Here is a 25,149-nt window from a genome sequence, read left to right on the forward strand (position 1 = left end):
AGATTTCTAACTCTATGTAGTAGATAGTAATGCCTGATTTCTTTCACTATCTCTCTTACAATACTAGAGGCAAATCTGAATGTCACTGAATAGGCAACATTCTTACTGAATTCAAAGCTCATGTCGGCTCAAGGACGGCCTAGGACTGGTGAGGAATCTAACTTAGTTATATGTCAAAAATCAATCCTTAGAGGCACTTATAATAAAGCAATATTAAGGAAAAGCACACAGATCCATTTACCAACTAAACATTGGAGCATTCGCTATACAGGATGCCACGGTTCCAGGAGACTAAGTTTCCGTGAACTTTTTCGGCCTGCCAGGCAGGTCACTACTGGAGTGGATGTAGCAGTCAAAGTGTTTGATAACCCTTTTTAGATTTTTTAAAACACTAAGCTTACAGTATGGAACGTGCCTGGTTCCCATAGGCAGATACATGCTGTATGCTTCATTTCCTTACCATCCCGTGGGTGCTTACCTTAAGCATATTGTATGGACATATGTGGACCAGTCACTATGTAAGCCTTTGAACAGTTGTACTGACTTAGGCACAGTAAGAAGGAAGGACTCATCCACAGGTGAGTTTCTACATGTCACTTATAACTGAAAAAGTAAAACGTAAAAACAAAATTCTAGGCCTTTAGGCCCAGGCTTGGGAATGTGGCCTTTGTGACTCAATGCTCCAAGGTATGCTAATCATAAAACAGATAGCAACATTCCTCCACCCACCTGCTTCCTGGGTTCAAAGAGTGTTCATTCAAAGAAAGTCACCCTGACCATTGCCAGAACCTGCAATGCAAATGTGCTATTGTTAGGGGCTCTTAGAAACTGTCTTGAGAGTTAACCGGAACAATTACCAGGCATTCCTTATGACTCTTGTGACTTTGCACTTCCTTGGGACTCTTAACTGGTATCTTTGGTTTCTTCCAACAACGCCCTCCCCACTTCCTTGAGTTGTGGTTTCTTCCTTTAAATACCCCCTTATCCAGCTACTCGGAGCACCACGGTCCTCTAGCGCTCTTGAATAAAAATCCTCTTGCAGTTTGCAGCAAGACCATTTCTTGTGGATGATTTTGGGTGTCGCCTCTCCTGAGTCAGAACATGGGGGAGTCCTCACGTTGTGGGTCTTTCATAACCAGGCTAAAACACTGCCAAGATAAATAATATATCTTGTTGGAACTCATGTGCTTTTGTTCTTTTGTTACATGCAGACAAGGCTTGGCAGCTGTAGTATTTTGCAGCCTTAGCTAGCATGTACATTCTTGGGGACATGCATGGTAGCCTCTACCTCTGCTGCCGAGGCTTCTCTCTGTTCATGATCATAATGTACAATCCCCAAGGCAGTCGTCTCCTTCTGAGGCCTTGAGTGCTCAGTGCTTCCCCAGAAATGCACAGCATCTTATGGATAGTAAAATGTAAACACAGGGATTAGGTCTTTATATATAGCTATGCTGCCACAGCTTCATCTTCAAGTGTCTCCCTGTAGAACTCCATGTCCCTTGGGCCATGCTTTCTCCACACAGAATGGATGGTCAGATGTGGTACATAAGGCATGCCTTCCCCAGGCTGGGAGCTTTTCTTCTACCACTGACTTACAAAGTCACCCATAGGTAAGGCTATAAGATAATACTTGTTCATCATACAGTGAACCAACCATTAACAAATTAAGCTTTAGCATTTTTGTCCTCTGCCAAACAATGAGAAATGACCCCATGAAATGCATGTGGGCTGACTTAGAGGTGAGTGTGCTGGAGTGGAAATTGACAGAGATGTTGGGGTCACCTGTTCAGTTTCCTTGTGCCCCCTTAGGTACTATACTGGCTGGATTGATGTCAAGTTGACACAAGCTAGAATCATCAGGGATAAGGAGCCTCAGGTGAGGAGATGCCTCCATGAAATCCAGCTATAAGGCATTTTCTCAATTAGCAATCAATGGTGAAGGGCTCAGTCCATTGTGGGTGGTGCCACCCCGGGCTAGTGTCACAAATTCTTTAAGAAAGCAGGACATGCATGCCATGGGGAGCAAGTCACCCCTCCCATGATCTCTGCATCAGCTCTTGCCTCCAGGTTCTTGCCCTCTTTGAGTTCCTGTCCTGACTTCCTTCAATGATAAGTAGTGATATGGAACTGTAAGCAGAATAAACTCTTTCTTCCCCAACTTGCTTTTTATGGTCATGGTGGTTCATCACAGCAATAGAAACCCTAAGACAGGTATTTAAACCAATATTGAATGTATAATTTCCACTTTATAATGGAGTGCTTCTGAGCTACCTCAAATGTCTGTCTAGTAGTACCTACATCTTGAGAGTTAGTTCTGGCTAAAAAGTTACCTGTGTCCCTGCCTACACACTCTGCCAGGGCTAAATGGCATGCCAGAAGTATTTTAACTCTTTCTTGATGTTGTGGCCTCACTCAGAGCCTTTGGTATCTGTACTATGGATCTCGTTTTAAGATTGATTTCCAGAGAATCCATGCTGTGGCCTTCTGTACTGTGTACATCTCTCCTAGTGTAAGATGTGACACATGCACAGCTTGTTCCTGCCACACAACTCATTCTTGTCCAAAAGTAGAATACTTTCACATCATGTAAGGAAGTCAGAAAACTCTTCCATATGGATCTGCTGCCTTGAAAGCTTGTACAGGCCTCACCAAGCACAATGCATGCTTCTTGCAGGCAGAAAATCAAGGCACGGTCACTGTCCCTTTGCTTTTGAGTGATAGATCCTGACTTGACCCACCACCCCCCCCCCCGAACCCAAATACTTAGCTCTCATTCTCTGAAGTCATGTATCTAATCTTATTCTTTATATCACCAGCCTGATGACTAGAGTTTCTTATCTCGGCATACCTTATTATACTGGCAATTTCTTGATCAAGACTACAGTTGGTGATAGCCTTGACCCTGGCCACTGTTTCCAATCTAGTTGCCATTACACTAATTCTGACTCTTGCTTAGATTGTTAAGTGTGGCCTGGCCTCTGCCACTATTCTAGGATACTATCATCCACATTGTTACTAACCAATGCATATTCTTTATATTCTTTAACATTCGTCTGTATTATAAGACTGGTGCTCACTTTGAGAAAATACATCCAGATACAGCACTCCCTTGTGTCTGTGTCCATTTATCACCTTTTTTGTCACCAACTCCATGCCCACCTATTTGGAACCCTAATTTCCCATGGATTGAGAAAGACTGACTGGGGCCAATCTGTGGCAGGTTCCAACTCTTTTTCTTTTTTTGTTTTGTTTTGTTTTGGTTTGGTTTTTGAGACAGGGTTTCTCTATGTAACCCTGGCTGTCCTGGAACTTACTCTGTAGACCAGGCTGGCCTCTCAGAAATCCGCCTGCCTCTGTCTCCCAAGTGCTGGGAATAAAGGCGTGTGCCACCACTGTCCAGCTTGGTTCTAACTCTTAATCTGCATTTCAAAAAAAAAAAAAGCAATTTTCTAAACAATGTAGGTAACCAACAATGTTAATGAAATAGACAAGTTTTGTAGACCTTTGACACATTTTTAAATAATCATGTTATTTTACAGTAAGTCTGTAAAATGAGAGACATTGACAAAGACCACAAAGGTTAGTGTAGAAATAAGTCCCAGTATAAAATTATCTTTTCTTTTAAAAAATCACAATTCTGAAATCTGTTAACTTCATTTTGACCACCAGAGGGCGAAATAATCCTTGTTGAAGATCAAAAACTCAGCTACAGGTTCGTGTTTTCATATTGTTTTGTGGGTGGTGGTTTGTTTGGCTGGTTTGAGGGTTGTTTATTTTAGTCTTCAAGGAGGAAGAAATAATGGAAGGCAGAAAATGAACACAAGTAGTGTATTTCAGCTTTTTTTTTTTCATACCATTTTACTAGACAGTTTGCATTTAATCTTTATCTTACAAGTCATCCTGGGGAACAGGGAACAGGAGAAATGAGGCATGCCTCGGTTTTTAGTTTCCTCAAAACAGAGAGATGACAATAACCAAAAGCACAACAACAGATAAGGTATCAACCGCACAGTAACATCTTGCCCCATACCATACATTGTTGAGCCCCATCCCCATCATGCAACAGCAGAACATGTGGTGACTTCAACCACGGTTTTTATTACAGGATGTTAAATGTCTCCATGGGGCATGCTTCCCTTTGGACTAAAGCTAAAGAGACATCAATACAGAGCAACTAAGTTTCTTTACAACGAAGGAAATGGAGAAGTTTCTTTTTAAATGCAGGGTCTGTTTTCGTGTGCTCCATATGACACGGTATGGCTGAGAAGGTTGGGTTTCTGTGAATGGAACATTCCTTTAACCCATCCATTTCACAGAGATTAGAAAATCTAATTTGAGGGGCTTTTACTATTATGGATGACAAAACCTTAAGCTGGCAGTAACCTCCAACATCTTGGATTGAATTTCTTTTGTGGGTAAGTATACAGAAGTGTTGGATGGAAGAGAGATTGGAAATCTTCTTTGTGTGCCCTGTTCTGTTAGTGGGAAGCAGAACTGCATTCTAAGACTGCATTCGGGCTGAGCACCGCTTCAGTGTGACGTGACCTTTGAACAGCCACTCTTTATTCCTAGATCATCTGCATCGCTGCTTCAAAATATCGTCTTTCTCCTTTACAAGGAAGCCTGTGTCCGTAAAGTTAAATATGGCTTACATCGGTAGAGTACCTCTCCTCAAAAGACTGAAAACTATTTTTTCTTTTTCTTTGTTCCCTCTCCGTGACTATGTGGTCTGAACCCTCCCTGAAGGAATGAGCCTCATCACAATCCCGTGACTCATTTCTAATCCCTAAGTCTCTGATACCTGACAGGACAGTTCGCATCTCAAAAGGAAAAATTAGAAAAATAAGCATTTTCCAGCTCTTTAAAGACTTGTATCCCTTAGCTTTAAAGTCCTCACAGTGCTAACATAGTGTGTTTTATAGAACGGACTAAAAGAAACAACAATCAGGTCAAGCTCCAGTTCTCAGAAAACCCAGTGGCAAGGCAGCAGGACCTTTGGGGAGAGACTGCACACAGCAGTGCCTCTGGGGATTCAGCAGAAGCTGCAGCAGCCAGGTGTGCAGAATCCAGAGTAATAGACACAGGAGCTAACTCAGACCGTTTGTTCCCCCAGCAGGCTAAGCAGAGACAAGCATTCCTCCTCTGTAGAGAGGGCTGACAGACCTGAAATTCAAACTCAGATTCTGGCTGTACCACTTGGGGTTTTGAGCCAGGCATTTCATTACACCCATAGTTCACAATCATGTCGATTAGCCTATAGGGTGGTAGGGTGCAGGGAAGGGGGGTTGGAACATACAGTTAGCAAACTTCAAAGAGCTATGCAAATATAAGGCATGGGTTCACACTGAAAATATGACTCCAAACCTGACCTCTTTCTTGGCCTGTTGGGATCCTGCAACTGTTTGCTCCAGCATCTTTCTGGGACTCAGAATTTAACCTCAGATTAAAGTGATAGGGAAAACTAAGAACTCTTATAAATGACAGACATCTTGCAAACAACAGAAAAATGTGCGACCTACGTGTGTTAGCATCTTCTCAACTAGTGAGGGTCCTCTGCCAGGCTCTCATCTGGGTCATCAGATTAGGAAAGAAAGAGTCCTCCTCCCAGCCCCACCTCCCCAAAAGTCCCCAGAGAAGCCTCATCCTTAACCAGTGCCATGGGTTCGGAAAGATTCGTGCTCAGAGATCCACCACTGGTGTCCTGAGATGGGTGCTCTGGTACATTCCAGAGGCACAGTCAAGGGTCTCCCCTGGGCTCACACCATCTATAGTCCATTTCCCAGCCATTGACTAGGAGAGATCTACAGTGCCCAAATCTCTTGAACCAGAGAAGAGACTTTGAGGCCACGGGAAAGCTCCTCATGGTTTCTCTTTACTGAGGGTCTCCAGAAGTGTCACTCCCTCTCCTGCTCACTCCCGTCTGCCCTCACCCTCCTCTTATGATCACAACTGAGGCTGGGTACCCACAGAAGCATCCCTACTCTGTGACTAAACCTAGCGCAGAGTGAAGAAGTATTAATTTACAGAATCGGGGAACAGAGCGTGGTTGGTTTGTGCCCAGGAGGTCAGGACACGGCTGAGACTGCCTTGGGAACATTCAGCAGGCTGGTTCCACCAAAGCAGAAATGTCTGCTCTGACTTTCTTGAAGTTGCCTGGAAAATTAACCCTATGACTTGCTCAAGCAATCTCACGAACCAACTTTGCCTTTAGATCTGAATGTTATTAAAGGAGTTTACATTCAAAGGTCAGTTAAATACGTATGCGTGGAAAGCCAACATAAAACATTTAAATATAGCAATCAGCCCTCATAAAAAGTGCTTGGGGCTTCCACTTGGGGGAGGATGGAAGTCTGTAAAGTGGTGTTGCTAATGAAAGACATGAGTGGATATTTTCTCGCAGGCTAAGGTTGTTCCAATGCTAATCCGCCTCTCCCCAATGCTTCCTTTCACTGTGAACCCCAAAACATTGCCCTCTGAACAGCTACTCGCCACAGGAGGAAAAGGGATCAGCTCTGATAGGCATTAGCATCTCCAACTGCATGGTCCTCTCAGCTCATCCCCAGGCTTCGTCTCTCCACTTGGTGAGTCTCTCTGCTCCTCTCTGCTCCTCTCTGCTCCTCTCTGCTCCTCTCTGCTTCTCTCTGCTCCTCTCTGCTTCTCTTTGCTCCTCTTTTTGCTGCTTCTTTACTTTTCCCTCCTAAGGCAAGGACTGGTTTTCATTTCAGTGTACAAAATAAGTCTTGGTGAAGTACAGGGAAATAGTAAACAATTCTTTCTAGTCACCTTATAGATATAGATCAGGTGGCTACTTCTATTTGAGTTTGTTGAGCCACCTGGGATGTTATGATATGAATATATACGTCAACAATTTTCAAAGGGCACGTGAGACACACATGGGTCCTCAGTGAATTAAGGTTATGATTTAGAAGCTGCCATTGTGATTAATAAATTGTTTTTCCTTGAGATCTCTTTAATGACAAACTTTAATTTTTATTAGTATTTAATTAGGAATCATATTGTTTATATTTTATTTGGCCCAATAGTTTGTGAGATGTGTTCCTTTGGGTCTACAACTCATGGCAACTAAGTATCATCAAGCTTAACCTTTATGAATAGAAGAGCTAACCTAAGGAGCTAGTGAAGAAAATGGTGCGTAGCAGGCATTGAAACGTAAGATCTCTGGAGTTGAAGGTGGGGTTGTAATGGAAAGAAAGCATTCAGAAAATTAGTAATTATTAGTACATGCTCCCGCGGTTTTCTCTCGAGATTTCCTGAGCATTCTTTATATATCATAGTGCAATACAATTCCAGTAAGTCACTACTATACCTATTTTTATCAAGCAAAAATGATATGCTTCTAGACTATATACATATATATATATATATAGTCTATATATCAACACATAATAGTACACTTTCTTTTAGAACACTATAATTTGCATTTCTATAAATATATTTAAATAAGAAACATAGATCACTGTTCAGATCTCACACCATTTGACACATAAACATACAAAAATAAAATGATCCCATTTTGCTGGTCCGGGTTCTTCTCCAAGTTAAGAACAACTCAGAAATAACCTTGAGAATTTGGATCCCAGGAAAACTGGACACGAATTCATGCTGGCTCTAGGCACCACAGGCAGGGGTGAACTCAATATAATATTCCTTACAGTGGGTATTAATATCCTACACTGTTCAAAGAAGCTGGGGGGGGCGACATCTCCAAAGGTCATGTGATAGTTTATCTCCCAGACATTGAGAAGAAGAGGCATATCAATCACATCCCCTGCCTACGTAAGGCATGAACTTATGAAGCTGACCTCTGAGTAGCACAGGAATGATGCCTCCTCCTTGGGCTCTCCATCCTCCGCCCCCACCATGCTCTACTCTGCAAATAAGTGCTCAGCAAATATCAACATTAAGAAGAGCCTTGTGTTCCACAAATGCCAACATGCGTCCAGTTCCAGTAGCTAATAAGGAAGAAATTCCTCCACTCACAACGTTTTGCAGAACTTGGCTGCCCACCAAAGGGAGTTCTCTTCATGGTTCTTTTGCAAAACAAAATCACATGAATTATTATTCCTGGTAAAATTGAGCCTTTTGTCTATGGCAGGTTGTAATTCTCTTGAAAACAAAAAGAGGGGTTTCACCCATTTCACATCCCACCTAAAGCCTATTATTCCAGCCAGCTCCCAGTAGGAGCACAGACGATGTGCCTGCTCAGGTGAACTCCATCACTTCATTCTAGTATTGAGGAGGGCAACATCTGGGAGCCAGGACTCCCACTGCATCAGAACTGGCTTCAACCTCAGTTGCATCCTTGCAGGGGATGGATGATGTCTCAGGAACTGGGCTTGGGATTTCCTTGTAAGCAGAATGTATGCCCTTGGCAGCATCCTGTGAATGGTAGGGTAACAGGGATGGGGGTGGGATCCGGGCATCTGCTCAAAGAGAATTTTCCACACAATCAGAAGACGTGGGATTCATGACTTCCTGAGGGGTGACTTCAGGGTCCTGAGGTACCTGCTGCTGATAGATGTCCTGGATCAGCAGGGTGTTCATGACCTTCCACTCTCTGTACTTCCTGGCTGTCAGCTTTGGATCATCCAGCAGCTGGTTGATCATCGCCAAATCATGTTCTTTGCACTGGCCGGGAAGAAAACAGGAAGGAAATGGACATCCATGATTATGTGAGGACCTGAACTTCTATGAGTCAACTTCCTCAGCCCTTTCACAGGCATAGGGACCCATGGGCTGCAACACTACCAATGTGCTTTAGTGCATTAATAAACACGCCTGAGGTCAGCCTGTGGGAGCCATAAGACGCTGTATATGTTCACCCCCAAGTTTCCAGACAGTCTGTCTTCTATGCTGCTCCCCTTCATTCTTTTATTTATTTATTCTTTTATTTATTTATTTATTTATTTATTTATTTATTTATTTATTGCCTCACAGCACAGAGCACAGAGCACAGACCATCTTGGTCTATCACTGGGTGCTGGCTATCTCCTGAGGCTCAGTTAATATGGTACACAGATGATACTCATTGACCATCCAAACCTCGAAGTAAAATTCGAACATAACACTTTATCTGAGGCATAGGGTAACAAAAATTTATCTTTTTAACTTTTGTAGATTTTTAAATTATTTTAGGAAGCCATATTCTATTAACACAGATTTATATATGAATAGTATGATTTATTATTCAAAGATGAGACACCTAACTGCCACCAGAACAGCATGCCTGCCAGTACAAAATAACTTATCGACGCCTTGTGGACAGTCAGTCACTCAAACTTAAAGTAAAAGAATAGAGTAAAAATATAATCAGCACCCACAAAAAGTAGGTCACTCTGCCCTGACAACTGTTAGGTTTGTGAAGGGACTGGGTGTTTCAAGATGACACTGAGATGAATTACTGGGGACTAAGGAGCTTATTAACACCATGGACAGAGGGGCAACTGATGGCAGGACCAGAGAGATAGTTTGCAGGGTTCTCTGAAGAGAAGCAGAGCCCATGAGGGGAGAAGTGGGAGTCTCTTTGTAATAGCTCTCTGAGAAGAGGAGGGTCTCAGCAGGAGGCTGGAGCCACACTCTGGTTCCTGGGCAGGAGCCAGTGAAGAGGAACAGGGTGGGCATGGCACCAATAGCCCCAATATTGCCAATGCCTGCTTTGATGTTAATTCACTTCCCAGGTGAGAAACCTTGTTAACAGGGGCCTTGCAATGTCCCAGTCAGGTCCCTTGTCCATAGCTTTTAGAAGCCTAAGCAGAGGCTTGGCTGTAACCTAAGAACATAGATATAATTTTTATCCCAAATGTCTTTTCTCCATCTCTAGAGGCATGGTGCTGTTTGGGCACATGCAGCACAATATATAACACTGCCCTGATGCAGCCTACCAGGAGGCCCTCGCCCCTCATCCTCTACTTTAAATCCACACTCCATACAGAAATGCTGGGATCCTCCTATATGCTGAGTCTTCTTCATGACTTCTCTCATCATTCACCATGCTCTCAAGAACCCCAGCTCCATTTGCTGGCCCTCCACCACCATGCTACCTCCCTGTATAGAAGGCTGGCCCCATGGGAAGACTGGCAGTCTCAACTGACTGGACCCATGAGATCTCGCAGACACTGGGCCACCATCCAGCTAATGAGGCCCCCTGGCACATATGCAACAGAAGATTGCTGCTCTGGCCTCAGGGAGAGAAGATGCACCTAACCCTGGAAAGAATTGAGGCCCCAGGGAGTGGGGAGGTCTGGTGAGGTGGGGGTGTGGACATCCTCTTAGAGATGGGGAGCAGTCAGGGGTGGCGGAAGGGAGTGGGCAGACTGGAAGGGGATGAAGACTGGACTGTAAAATGGATTGAAGAATAAAGAAAAAAAAAGAAAGAAGAATTAGTACTGACCCATTTTTTCTCACCCACACAATGCTGGTTTACACCTCCAAAATGCTGAGCTACCTGGAGCATCTTCCTCTACAACTCCTTAGCTTATCAAATTCAGTAGAAAACTGGGAGCCTGCAACTTCAACCAAACACCTTTAGCTTCATGCTCCTATGCCTATCTGGGACAGAGCCTAAAATTCACTGTGGTCTATTTAGTTATCTGTCCCAAAGCCTAAAAGGGGCTGGAGAGTTGGCTCTGTGGGTAATGACACCATGGTGTGCAATGTTGAAGATCTATGTGCTAGCTAGTTTTATTTCAATTTGACACAAACTAGAGTGATCAGAGAGGGACCCTCAATTGATAAAATGCTCCCATAAGATCAGATTTACACAAACCTGTAGGGCATTTTCTTATTTTAGTGACTGAGATAGGAGGGCCCAGTTCATGGCTGGAGCCATGTCTGGGCTTGTGGTCCTGAGTTCTATAAGAAAGCAGGCTAGGCTGGAGTGATGGCTCAGTGTTTAAGAGCACCGACTGCTCTTCTGAAGATCCTGAGTTCAAATCCCAGCAACCACATGGTGGCTCACAACTATCTGTAATGAAATCTGGTGCCTTCTTCTGGTTTGTCTGAAGACAGCTACAGGTATACTTAGATATAATAATAAATAAATATTTTAAGAAAGAGAGAGAGAGAGAGAGAGAGAGAGAGAGAGAGAGAGAGAGAGAGAGAGAAAGGCAAAGCAAGCATAAAGAGCAAGCCAGTAAGCAGCACCCCTCTGTGGCCTCTGCACCAGCTTTAGCCTCCAGGTTCCTGTCCTGACTTCCTTCAGTGATGACAATGATGTGGAAGTGGGAGCCAAATAAACCCTTTCATTCGCAAGTTGTTTTTGGTCATGGTGTTTCATCACAGTGATAGTAACCCTAAGACAGTCTGAGCTCAAATCACCAGCACCTACATAAAAAGGCCAGGATGGTTGCCTGTGCCTGTAACCTCGGCATTGCAGTGAGGTTGGAGATAGGTGGAACTGGAAAACTCCTTGTACAGTCAACCTCACAGAAAGGCCCTTTCTGACTCAGTGACTAGCTCAGTCTCAGGGCAAAAAGGTGAAAAGTGATAAAGGAAGACATCCCACTTCTTCCTCTGGCCTCCACATGTGTACGCCTGAGTGAGGCACATATACACATGCATGCACCACATACACAATTCATTAATTAACCAAGCCTCCTGAAGATGACAGAAAATGCCTCTCCTCGATCCTTAGACTCGTGCCTCATGCCACATAGACAGTGAGCACCTTTACACCATTGGACCCATCTCTGCCACCCCAGAAAAGCATATGCCCAGCCCAATGCCACAGTCATGCTGATTGCTGCCATCTCAAGGTTGGGCTGACTGCCAGTCAGCACTCTCATCCTGAAAGGTCAGGAGGTCACACTTCTGTCTTCCCCTTCTGAACTGAAAGTCCCATGAGGACAGACATGTTTGTCTGATAGGACCACTGGCCTGCTAAAACTTGAATATATGCAGCCACAAAGAAGAATGGAATCCTGTCATCTGAGGTATAGAACAAGAAAGCATTCAGTTAAATGCAAACAAAGCAAATAAAGAAGCACAGGTATCCAATGGGTTCCTTCATATGTAAAGAAATACTTTAAGAAATCAATATGAAAGTAAAAGAGCAATTGCTAAGAACTGGGGAGGGTTTTATAAGGAAGGGGAAGCCAGGAAACAGAAGCAGAAAGGAGACAGCCATGGTGACTGCTGTGCTGAATCACATCATACCACTGTGAAGAATATCACCTAGTATAGAATCCATGAGATTTTAGTAACAATAAAGCTGTCCTCCTCATTTCCAAGGAGAGAAGGGGAGAGAGGATGCTCACCAAGAGCCACCCAGTAATCACTCTCTCTAGCTCACCAAATGGCAATTTAAAATTTACTCAGGCTAGTTGAAGGTTCAATGCATAAAGAGGTACCAGCCACTCAAGCATAAAGACCTGAGTTTGCACCCTAGAACTCATATAGGAGCCAGGCATGATAGCATGTAACTGTGGTGTTCCTACAGTGGGATGGGAAGCAGAGGAGAGAGCACCTGGCAGCTAGCAGGCCAGCTATCCTGGAAAAGACAAAAAATAAATAGAGACCTGTCTCAAACAGAATGGAAGGTGAAGATCGGCACACAAGACTGTTCTCTGACTCTACATAGGCACTGTTGGACACACTTGCCCATGCCTAGACACACAAACATGTTACACACATATACACACATACATATACACATATGCACACGTACATATACACACATATACACATAAGCACATACACACATACATACACACACATACATACATATAAACACATACACGCACACACAAATACATACACATACACCCATAAATTTAAAAAGAAGAAAGCCCTTCTCATTTAATTGCAAACCTCCCTCCCATTATTCATAGCCAATAACTTTGTACTGTATTTTTGGAAAAAGAAAGCAACCAGGATCAGGCTCCCAAGCCTCTCTCTCCTACCCACGTCAGCAAGAACACAAAGTGCCTGCCTTCCTGTTCATACAGACGAAGGAAGGGTCTGTGCTGGGCGCTCTCTCTCTCTCTCTCTCTCTCTCTCTCTCTCTCTCTCTCTCTCTCTCTCTCTCTCTCTCTCTCTCTCTCTCTCTGCATAGGCTACCCTCTCCACTTGGGCACCACAGCCTCTCACATGCTCTGATGCTCTGGACATTCTCCCATGACTCCTCAGTCTCCCACCTCCACCAGCATCTTCACTGATTCTCATGCACCCTGTTAGTCTTCACTGACTCCCGTGCTCCCTGTTACTCCTCACTGGCTCTCATGCTCCCTGTTAGTCCTCACTGGCTCTCCTGCTCCCTGTTAGTCCTCACTGGCTCTTGTGCTCACTGTTAGTCCTCACTGACTCTCATGTACTGTTAGTCCTCACTGGCTCTTGTGCTCCCTGTTAGTCCTCACTGGCTCTCATGCTCCCTGTTAGTCCTCACTGGCTCTCCCATGCTATTCTCTTTTCTACCTTGAAACTTCTCCCTGACCCCAATCTGGCTTAGGCTCTACTCTCCTCCTTACCCCCAGTGACCTTGTATCCTTTCTTTTATAGTCTTCCTTCTGTCCTGCCAGGTTTTCATTTCCATGGCTCCACCAAATCTGCTCCAGTGCTGCTCATCAGTAGCCTCCATGTTAGCTTACCTAGTGGTTAATTATTCATCTTCATATTCATAAACATACCTAAAACTACTGGCCAGTACTCTACCTTGAACATGGTGCTCTGGTTGGCTTCTATAATATACCATAATCTTGATTTTTCCTCGTCCCTTGACTGGCACTTTACCAGTTTCTCAATTCCCAAAATCTTAACCCTGGAGTGTTCAGGAGTGTCAGTGTTTGCCCATGCCTCTGTCCTGTGTGTATTAATCCTTTTGGTGGCTTCTGTAATCTCGTACTTCCATGTTCCTGAATTTATATATCTCTTAAATTGCATACTTGTTCTTTTAAATTTACCATTAGCTCTATTTAAACAGCTAATTGTCATGTCAAATACAGCAAGTGTAAACCTGAGATTCCTATACTCACTGGTGCCTTTACATGCCCACACTCTAGACTTACAACAAGTGTAAACCTGAGACCCCTTACTTGCTGATGCCTTTACGTGCCCACACTCTAGATTTCAAGTATTTCTAGATAAACATTTCACCATAGTGCAGCATATATAAAGAAACCTGCACAAGCACAAAGGTTTGGAGTTGAGAAATTACCTCAAAATCAACTCCTTAACCTACTCCAAAGTCAAAAAAGACCCTCTATCTCAGAAGCCCACTCGGGTGCCTTCCCAATAGCTAAGAAATCATTATGATAGCTTTGCTCATGACTAAATATACACATACTGCATAGCTCATCTATTCAATAAATTATGGCTTATTCTTTGTTTCTTTTTATAGTGAGTAGTGGTTTTTTTGTTTTGTTTTTTTGTTTTGTTTGGTTGTTTGGTTGTTTGGTTGGATGGTTGGTTACCTTTTCCAGTTTGTTCTGCAGTGCTGGGGGCACGGGGTGAACTCAAAGTTTTGTACATGCTATATAAGCACTCTACCATGAAGTTATTTATATACCTAGCCCTTGTTATTTTTCAACATGGCCAGGTTACACATGACAGTGGCCAACTAGCTGTTGAGGGTCACTGGGCAACATAACGTAAGCTATAGTTCACTCCCTCTCCAGCCTATACTTCCCTAACGCCAAGTGATCCACAGGAAGGAGAGCTCTCACCAAAGCAGTTAAGCTGTGTTTAAGGAAAAACCCTTGAGAAGACACCTACCACTCCCTTGTCTCTTGAGATTCATCTGTCTATGGAATCCTCTTCTGGATTGCTGGTTGCCTTAATAGCCACCTGCTGTCCAACAGAACATCACAGAAGAAGTGGTTTCCCTATGGCAATGGGTTCCCTCGATTTGCTCACTCACTGGCACTGGCTTTTTGCTGGCTGGCGAAATTCAGCCATTCAGCTGTGAGCTGCCCTACATAGTCTACCTGAGAAGAACCTGAAGAGAACCTCCACTCAGCAGAGGTACGGCAGCCGAGGTGCTCAATGCAATAAGCTGTAAGAAACCGAATCCTTCCAACTCCAACCTGGGAACCTAGAAACTAACATTCCTCGGTGGAGAAATGGAACAGCCTGTGGGATGCCTTGATCACATACTCACACAAGACCAAACAGAAGTATCCCACACCCGAGCCATGTCCAGACTGTAGAGCCACAGAAACGCTAAAGAAATAAATGCTTCTTACTTGAAGCTCCTGAGCTTCAGGGCATTGAGTTGACTGGAGATAGAGGCCTACCCTACTGAGAGAAAAGAGGTCACTGGAATCATCCATTGCACAGCCTAACCATGAAGAGCAAGAAGTCACAGGGAAACAGAGAGGCTGGTCATTGCCTTTGGGTTGTTGTTGTTGTTGTTGCTGTTTTTGTTTTGTCAGACAACACAGAGTATTGTCAGGGTCTAGAATCATCAGTCTGTTGGTCTATAAAATCTGGGGTCACAGTCTCCCTCCTTATAATGTTCTGAGCTCCCCATAACCCCATTGGCTTCTACTCTTGCTGCTCCCAACCTGAACGAAAGCAGATCACTCCCATTAGATGTACTCTCCCTAAGGGCCTTTCCCCCACCCTCCCTTACACATGGACCAGCTAGATGTCAGCTAAACATAAGGACCCTAGACAGTCAGTCACTTCCATCCTCTGGGCTATGAAGGCTCCCAAAGTGTGCACACAGTACTTCTTGTACTATGTTTTAACCATCTGTTTTCCTGTCTCCATTCCCCAAGCATGCCACTCCATGGTCACAGTGACCTAGGGTGGGGCTTGGTACATGGTAATATGCAAGAAAATAGAACTCCAATGACAAAGTCACTCTTACCACAAAACAGTGAAATCTCAACATTCTCTGGCATATTATACTCGATAGCCCTGCACATTAATCAGCTCCACATGTACCACAAGATGAATGCTAGCAGTGTCTTCTCATCACTATTAGTGGATTTCTATGAATTTGGAGTTCCTTTATTGAACTGATCTATTCCTTTCTATATCCTTTCCAGCCTTTTTTTTTTTTTTCCTGCTTTGATTGGTTTTTCTTTTGACTAAAAGAAAATGTCTGACTGGGATGACCAATCCCCACTCAAGCCTCTTAGCACTGTCCTGATGATTGCTGAAATTTCTTCTGTAAAAGGACTCTTAAATTTCTACTGTGAAAGGACATGCCCACTTCAAAATTATATTGTAGGATCAATTCAGAACCTATGAGTTTTCAGCGAATTTAAGTTGACCATATAGAGTACACTGTCCTTCCTTTGCTAGTATTATAGCCTAAATGTAAAAGTAAACTGTTCTTGTTGTGAGGAACCCTTTGTTAGGGGAAAAGTCTCTGAAAATCACCCCAGGGCATCCTGCACACTGTCCCTGTTCTTAAGTGACAACATCCACTGCTTCTTGGCTATAGTGCCTACTGCTGACAATTTGAAAATATTCTCCTGGCCAGGTGCTAATAGTGGATATCTTTAATCATAGCACTCAGGAGGCAGAGCCAGGTGAATCTCTGAGTTCAAGGCCAGCCTGGTCTACAGAGTGAGTTCCAAGATGACCAAGACTACACAGAGAAACCATGTCTCAAAGAGAGAAAGAGAAAGACAGAGACAGAGACAGAGACAGAGACAGAGGCAGAGGCAGAGGCAGAGGCAGAGACAGAGACAGAGACAGAGACAGAGAGGGGACAGAGAGATCTTCTATGCCCTCAAATGAGAAAGGTGACATCCTGATTTCAATTACTGCTTATTTTTGCCAAAGGAAGCTCTGTTTTGCTCATCAGCAAACAATCCTAAGAGTGGTGATGGTGGATGTATGCAGAGGAATAGTACTTTCTGCACATGAACACTTAAGCTAACAGTGACTGGACTCTATGCATAAGACCTTAGCAAGATCAAGCTCACTCAGCTCAAAGCCCAGTATGGATCTGGGAAGGGCTCATCAGGTTCCACTTTGCTGAAAAGAGACAGGCAACTGATAACTGATAGGGAAGGAAGAGTCCATTCTTCCAGGATATGACCCCTGAGAGGCCACCCATGCTGCAACTGATGGTCCTACCCCATGCACACACATGCAGCACTAAGTGGAGCCTGTGGGTTTTAAAGCAAGAGATAGAAAGAGCAGATGAAGTTGGGGGGGGGTGAAGAAGTGGTGGGAGAGGAGCAGGGGAGGGGGGGGGGTTGACCAAAATATATCATATGCATGGATGATATTCTCAAACAATCTAATTTTGAGCCAAGTATTGTGGTAGACACAAAACTACAAGTGCAAATTACACACCATCCTTGCCATCTGGGACTTGGGAATTCAAACTCTGAATCACACTGAATGTAAATTTGAGGTCTGTTATGCAGAGATGCTGCTGTGTCGGTGACAGAGTGTCTTTAAAAGGTCACAGGCATCATGGTGTAAGGATGTTACTTTCTCTGCTTTTCTCTCTTCCCCACAAGCACTCTAAGATGGCCCCGAGTCTCTCTCTGCACAACCAGCCAGTCTTTGCCTGCCTCCCCTCCTGACTCGAAGGTTTACAAGCTAAGCCCACCTTACCTTTAATGTGCTGTTCAGGGTTCTGATCTTGTGCAACTTCTCGTTTATCGATGGGTTTTTGCATCGCTTCACAAAAGACTTTCTCAACTCCTTCTTGGTTGAAGGCCGCCGGTCCCCAAGAGGAGATAGGCTAGCCTGCTCCAGTGATTTGTACAGTTTTTCCATCTCATCATCTTCAGATGATTTTATTTCTTCTGTTTAAAAAAAGAAAAATCAGTATCAGCAAAGCTGATTACAACCAAAGAGTGAACATCAGACACTGTGGTCCAAAAGGGTTTCTGTTCTCACCTTCATCTCAGACTTCTGGTCTTCAGAAGTATAGGGCAGTGATGCTGTGTTGTCTGACCACTCATACCATGATGCTACTCAGAAGGCTGTGAACCATTTGATGATGTATAATTGTACTGTACCTTAGTAAGGCCACACACTGACCTACTGCTCGGAGACTTTGGGGCCACAGTAGGACTTCAATGTTACCATTTTTTTGTGTGGGACACAATGTAGTCAACTCCTAGCCCCCTAAAATCCATATTTTCTCATACAGATAACACATGTATCTCATTCCAACGCCCTGCCCCAGTCTTAAATCATTTCAACATGGACTCCAAACATCCTCAAAGTTAGGCATTGGGAAACTAGGAGATGATTCATCAGGGTTCAAAATTCCTCTTCATGAATGGATACAGAAAATGTGGTACATTTACACAATGGAGTACTACTTAGCAGTTAAAAAGAATGAATTCATGAAATGCCCTAGGTACCTTCCAAGTGTCTTCTGAGGAAGAAGCTCTGCCTGCTGGCTGGTTGTAGAAAGACAGTTAGCATTTCTCAACCTGCTCCATACTATCTGTCCCCTTTTAACTACACCTATCCAGCCTCAGCCCTTCAGAGACTAGAGAGCAATGAACCTCCACAGGCTATTCTCGAATAAGCAGGCCAGGGGGAGCCAGGAAGACTTCATTCTAGAGCATTTGTTAGGAACTGTCAAAGATGTTTTCAACTTAAAAAGAAAACGAAAAACTAAATATGGTGGTGTGTGGGCTAAAAGTTTTCCAGGAGTCATCCTAAAAACAAGAAAGAAGCTGGTTCTCCTCTTAGAGCTCTCTCACTCTAAGGGGCCAATGTGTCCCCTTTAAGGCTACATTGGGTATGGCTTTCCATCACAGGTAACCATGGGGACCTTAAATGCCAGTAGCAGCATTGGATGCTGAAGGAGGTGTTGACTCTTTGCATGTCTTTTATTCCATGTGGAGAATTTCAATTCATAGTTCCTTTGTTTCCTGAAAACTATCTTGGGAAGTGTGTACAATGTGTTTTCTCTCTCCACATACACCACAGTGTTTACATCCCCCCCCCCACTCTGTGGTGGGGGAAAAAGATCCAAAAAGAGCCCTATGCCCACTGTGATCATGAAGGGGGGCCAGCTGATCAAAACAGGCTCTGAGGCAGACACATAGGATAATGCAGTGATACCAGAACCCAGAAACGTCAGTTACATCACAGTATACTCTTTTCTATAATTAGAAATGCTTAAAAACTAGCTCTTTAGAGAAATTACCCAAGGAGCTAAAGGGAACTGCAACCCTATAGGTGGAACAACAATATGAACTAACCAGTACCCCGGAGCTCTTGTCTCTAGCTGCATATGTATCAAAAGATGGCCTAGTCAGCCATCACTGCAAAGAGAGGCCCATTGGACTTGCAAACTTTATATGCCCCAGTACAGGGGAACCCCAGGGCCAAAAAGGGGGAGTGGGTGGGTAGGGGATTGGGGAGTGGGTATGGGGGACTTTTGGGATAGCATTGAAAATGTAAACGAGGAAAATACCTAATAAAAAAATAAATTAAAAAAAAAATTAGCTCTTACCCATTGACCTCAGACAGTTGCTACAAAGTGTCCTCAAAACTTAGCTGAGAAAGTGAACAAAATGTTTCTCACAACTGGCCTAAAGTGTCAACCAGAGCAACATGTTTTTTCTGTTGTTGTTGTTGTTGTTGTTTTTCAAGCCAGAGTTTCTCTGTGTAGCCCTGGCTGTCCTGGAACTCACTCTGTAGACTAGGCTGGCCTCAAAACTCAGAAATTCACCTACCTCTGCCTCCCAAGTGCTGGGATTAAAGGCGTGCACCACCACTGCCCAACTTTTTGAGACAAGGTTTCACTATGTACAAGCTACAACTGGCTATGAGGACCAGGCTGCCCTAGAACTCACAGAGATCAGCTTACCTCTACTTCCTGAGTGCTAGGATTAAAGACAATTCACCACCACTCCTGGCCCAGAGCAACTTCTTATCTCTTAATCAAATGGTATCAAAATAGGGGAGAAAATGTACCAACATAGGGGAGAAATGTATAAAAATGTATCTAAAGATAGACCTGTGGCCCCAGGCAATGTGCAATAATCAAAGGTCAACTTTTGTTAATAAATTCAAGTACAGATATCTCTGTCATTAGGGAAATGAAAATCAAAACCACACAGGGATATCACTTCCTGCTTATCAGAATTGCTAATATAAAGAAGACAGATAGTAGTTAAGTGTGGCCAAAGATATAGAGAGATAGGAGATCTCATTTAGCATTAGTGAGAACGAAAAGCAAACCAGTATTTTAGAAAGTAGGTTGATGGTCCTCACGATGCCACAGTGACAACAGGACCCTGCAATTACACCTCTATATTTGCATTAAAGAGAAATCAAAACATATCACCTCATGAGTTGTACATACTCATAGCATTGTTCATGGAAAAAAAAAGAGAGAGAGAGAAGAACTAAGTAATTGATTATCAAGAGGTGAATGGATAAAGGGGATGTGGTGTGGAGCCCATAAAATGGAGCACTAGCCAGCAATGTAAGAAACAAACAAACAAACAAACAAACAAAATCAGAGTAGACAGAAACTTAGGAAAGATATCTGAAGTGATCCTCTAGCTTAAACATACACATGTGTGCGAGCGCACGCACACACACACAGAAGTAGGGAGAGAGAGAGTGCTAGATGTATAATAAAATAAGCTGTGAGAAATGGAAACAGAATGTACATTATTTAGTTAGCAAACGTATCTTGAGTTTGTCCAGAAGTGTGTGTATTGAGGAGAACACAAGACCTACCAGTGTTATCCTAATTCTGGCTGAGAAGAGATCTTTTTCCACCTCAGACAGGCCAGTCTACCAAAGAGATGATTATAGGTGGCCAAGTATGTAAAATTTAGAGTCTTAAAAAAATAGGGTGTGGCCAGAAAAAACCTGTGATTTCACATGCCTGGCCAGCAGAAGCTTTTGGGTAGAAGATATTTGTTGCTCATTTCTGCTTCTTACTTTCTACGTCATCATGAATGAAGTGTAGGGGGAGGAGTTGTAGACCAAGACACCCACAATCCCTGACCACCAGGCTTATAGCCCCTCTTTCACGAGAAAAGCAACAGGAAAGAATACTCATTGTGATGTTAGACTGACCTTGCAAACTGAATGTTACTGACTGTCCGTTTTTTTCTGTTTAAGAAGCAGTGAGACCTTCCACAAGCACCAGGGATGGGATGGAATGGGAGACTTTGCTTTGATTTTTTTTGAGAAGTGTTTGATAGTCACCATTATGTCACTGAGAAATGACATGGCCAGTGATATGCACATATAAGGAATTTCTGCTGAAAATGAATGATTACTGCGTGATCAATTGAGTATCGGAGCTTCCTTGAGTTACATAATTGATGCCCACACACATAAGACAGTCAGAAACTGGAAACAGCCCAGATGTCCCTCTATTGAAGAACGGATAAAGAAAATGTGATACATTTTATACACTGAAATACTACTCAGATGTGAAAAACAAGAGCCTCATGTACTGTGCCAAACAAATGGATCGAACTAGAAAATGTCACCCTGGGTGATGGAATGTATCCCAGACCCACAAAGATATGCGTGGTAGGAAATATCCAAAGGAAAGTTGTTTTTTTTTTTTTTTTTTTTTTTTCGAGACAGGGTTTCTCTGTGTAGCCCTGGCTGTCCTGGAACTCACTTTGTAGACCAGGCTGGCCTCGAACTCAGAAATCTGCCTGCCTCTGCCTCCTGAGTGCTGGGATTAAAGGCGTGTGCCACCACGCCTGGCTCAGAAAATATTTTTTGTTTGGTTGGTTTTGGGTTGTTATTGTTTTTGGTTTTGGTTTTGGTTTTTTGGTTTTTTTGGTTTTTTTTTTTTTTGAGACAGGGTTTCTCTGTGTAGTCCTGGCTGTCCTGGAACTCACTTGGTAGACCAGACTGGCCTCGAACTCAAAGAAAATATATTTACATAAATAAATCAAAATAAAAATGGTTTAAATAAAAAAGATGCTAATGGTGAATCTTATATTTGCAATTAATTATTCATTGAATTTGAAAAATCAAAGCAATTAAATTTTATATAACTATTTTCAAATCTGTTACTAACTTTCAAAGATATTTAATATGAACCAAGAGTTCACAAAGAGTAGTTTAAAATTAAATAGGCAAATTTAAGAAAGCTTTCCTGAAATGAAAAATAATTTTAGCAAAACAAAACAAATGAATGTGCGTGTGTGTGTGTGTGTGTGTGTGTGTGAGAAAGAGAGAGAGGGGGGAGTAGAGGGGGAAGGGGAGAGGGGAGGGGGAGGGGGAGAGGGGAGGGGGAGGGGGAGAGAGAGAGAGAGAGATATGAAATGCTCAGGCCTGGAGAGGGGGCTCAGTGGTTAAGAGCACTGACTGCTCTTCTGGAGGTACTGAGTTAAATTCCCAGCAACCACATGGTGGCTCACAACCATCTGTAATAGGATCCGACACTCTCTTCTGGTGTGTCTGAAGACAGCTACAATGTGCTCGTATACATTCATATACATAAGATAAAAAAATTAATCTTTAAGGAAAGGAAGAAAGAGAGAGAGGAAGAAAGGAAGGAAAAAAGGAACAAAGGGAGAAACAAACAAACAAAGAAGAGAGATGAAATGAAATGCTGAATCTTCCACAGTGTTACAGCATGGATGAAACTTGGAATCATCATTTTCTTTTAAAAACACAGTTTATGATTCTATTCTATAAAATATATAGAACAAACAAACTCATGGAGTCAGAAAGCCCAGACAGGAATGATAAATACTGATGATGATGATGGTGGCGGTGGTGATGATATGATACAATAAAATAGTACAATGCATAGGGCTTTCTCTTCATTGGGCTGAATGTTCTCTAGTCATGCTGTGGTAATAGTTGTACAACTCTGTAGGCACACTACAAATCACTGATGCTAGATAAAGTATATCAAGACAGTGTTGAAACACTAAAGTACACGTGTGTAAGATCTCGTGATAGCAGCTGATGTGTTCACAGAAAAGCCCCTACGTCCAAGAGATAATAATCTACAAACAGCATAAAATCCTTTAAAAAGCTAAATGGAGCCAGACTCTGTGATCTTAGCATTTGGGAGGCAGAGAAACTAGGAGATTCAAGGTCAGTCTGGGCTATACAGCAAGATCTTGTTTCACAGAATAAAAGGAAAGGCACAGGACTCATAAGGCAGCAATAGGATTGAGGACTTGACAGAACAAAAGAAAACATAACCTGTTATAACCTCTTTTCATAGTTAATCAGGTACTGCTCTATCTAAAAATTCCTAACTATATTTATTTCATAAACAACATCTGTATAACACACTTTAAGAAATTAAAAAAATGTGCAAAAAAAAACCCAAAAGCTAAATAATTGTTTCATTGAATCTCCTAGAACTAAGCAAGCAGAAGTTATGAAAGACAGAGTTAAAAGCAGAATTTGCTATTCACTAACACGGTACATGAATAATTATGCCAGGGTAAACTTGTAGTAAGATAATTCATCTAGGTCAAAAGATATCAAATCAATGAAGATAAAAATAGCCTTAGAGGTTTGGAGTAACAAGACACAGAGTGGGTTCTCCAGAATGAAAAGAAAAGAATAGTATTTCTTTTTTGGATATTTTTTATTATATCTTACTATACCTGTATAAAAATATAATCTTTACATTAATATCAGAAGCTGAATCCCTACACACGCACACACACACACACAATTTCCTTCCCTAATTTAAACTTTGGGTCAATCATCATAAAGGTATTAATTAGCTTGTGTGTGTGTGTGGTGTGGTGTGTGTTTAATGTGACTCTCCAATATAACTAACTTTCACATTAACACTGGTAAAATAGAGAAAACCTGTCTGAGTCAGTAAAGGTTAATACACTGTTCTCTAATTCATTTGCAATGTCCGTGAGATAAGTACACTCTGCTTCAATCCATCCAGACACAAGATGGAGTCGGTGTGTCCAGTTAGAGACCACCTGAGAAGTAAAAGAAACTCATCTCCAATTAGGGAACGTACGAGATAGCATTGGAAATGTAAATAAAGAAAATATCTAATTTAAAAAAATGAGAAAAAAACAGAACCTGGAAGACTAATTTCTGATCTCAATATAATTCTGAAATCATTCATAAACTTAACAGAAATATCAGTGACTTTAAAAGTAAAGAAAATACCTCCTTGGGTTTCCTGTGTGCTCTTATCTAGGAGATATACAATGTGCTACCAGACACTCAGGGGACACACCTGTGGCTCAGCCGTAGTCCATAACCCAGACAGGGGATTTGTATTGTTTTTACTGCTACTATCATCCAGGGCTTAGGTCTTTATGAAACCATAAGATTAATTTAAAATAATAATAAAAACTGTGATTAATGGAAACATAGTATGAGGTGGGACCCAAAGCAGTAGAGCTTGTCCCTGACTATGAAGCAGAGGAGAGAGGAGTCCTTTAAGACTAATGGACCTGCTCTAGGGCTGCCGGTTCACTCTCTCCAGGAGCCACTGTGCTATGACCTCATTGACTGCTGTATGAGCTCAAGCTTTGCCTGTTATGCCTCTCTGGATTAGTCTTTGGTTTAATATCCTTTAAATATTTAGTTTGTGTTTCTGAATGTTTTGCCTGTATGTATAGGCACCATGTGCATGCATGCCTGGAGCCAACAGAGGTCAAAAGAAGGCATCAGATCTTCTGGATCTGGAATTGTAGACAGTTGGGAGCCACCAGGCAGATGCTGGAAACCAACCCAGGTCCTTACGAAGGCAGCAAGTGTGCTGAACCACTGAGCCATCTCTCTGATCCCTCTACATTAGCACTGTGCTGTGAGTAAAATAATTTTAACATCCCTTTCTGTGTACATGCAGTTCACTTCTGAATTACCATTTTGTTCTAGAAAGTGCTAATTTATCTTTCTTGTCTTACGATATTGCAATGGTAAGATGTAAGTGATGGCAGGAAAGACCCTTAGTCTCTCTCCCATTGGAAATGGAAGCCAAGTGAGTTATTTCCACCGCCCTATCTCCCGAGACAAAACAAATTTTGTTTCACAGTGAATTTTCTCCTCTCAAGTGTGTATTTTAGTCTTCCCATCCGAGACTGTAGGACTTCAATTCCCACTGACACATGGGCACCTTCTGGTTCAATGCCTGTCAACTCTCTAGTGCTTGGTCAAAGTTGAAGGCATTATTTTATATATGAGGAAAGTGAAGAGTCTTGAAAAACAGTGATTTTTTTCCCCAAATGCCAATTAGTGGCAGATAATAAAAATAAAATTTCCATTTTG

At 42.6% G+C, this 25,149-nt stretch overlaps 1 protein-coding gene across 3 annotated transcripts in view; it reads right to left on the reverse strand.

Annotated features, from left to right (window-relative positions):
- Positions 1 to 3,838: 3,838 nt before the first annotated feature.
- Positions 3,839 to 25,149, reverse strand: part of Ipcef1 (interaction protein for cytohesin exchange factors 1) — a 165,767-nt gene continuing 144,456 nt past the window's right edge. For all 3 annotated transcript variants that reach the window (XM_029482790.1, XM_021174271.2, XM_029482789.1), the window contains exons 10-11: positions 17,539 to 17,732; positions 3,839 to 8,649 (exon numbers count right to left, since the gene is read on the reverse strand). In XM_029482790.1, coding sequence (XP_029338650.1) covers positions 8,449 to 8,649; positions 17,539 to 17,732 — 395 coding nt within the window. In that variant the 3' untranslated portion in view covers positions 3,839 to 8,448. The remainder of the gene's footprint in view (positions 8,650 to 17,538; positions 17,733 to 25,149) is intronic.

This window comes from Mus caroli, unplaced genomic scaffold, assembly GCF_978045245.1.
Source record: "Mus caroli unplaced genomic scaffold, Mus_caroli_1 scaffold_9, whole genome shotgun sequence".
NCBI classification, from domain to species: Eukaryota; Metazoa; Chordata; class Mammalia; order Rodentia; family Muridae; genus Mus; species Mus caroli.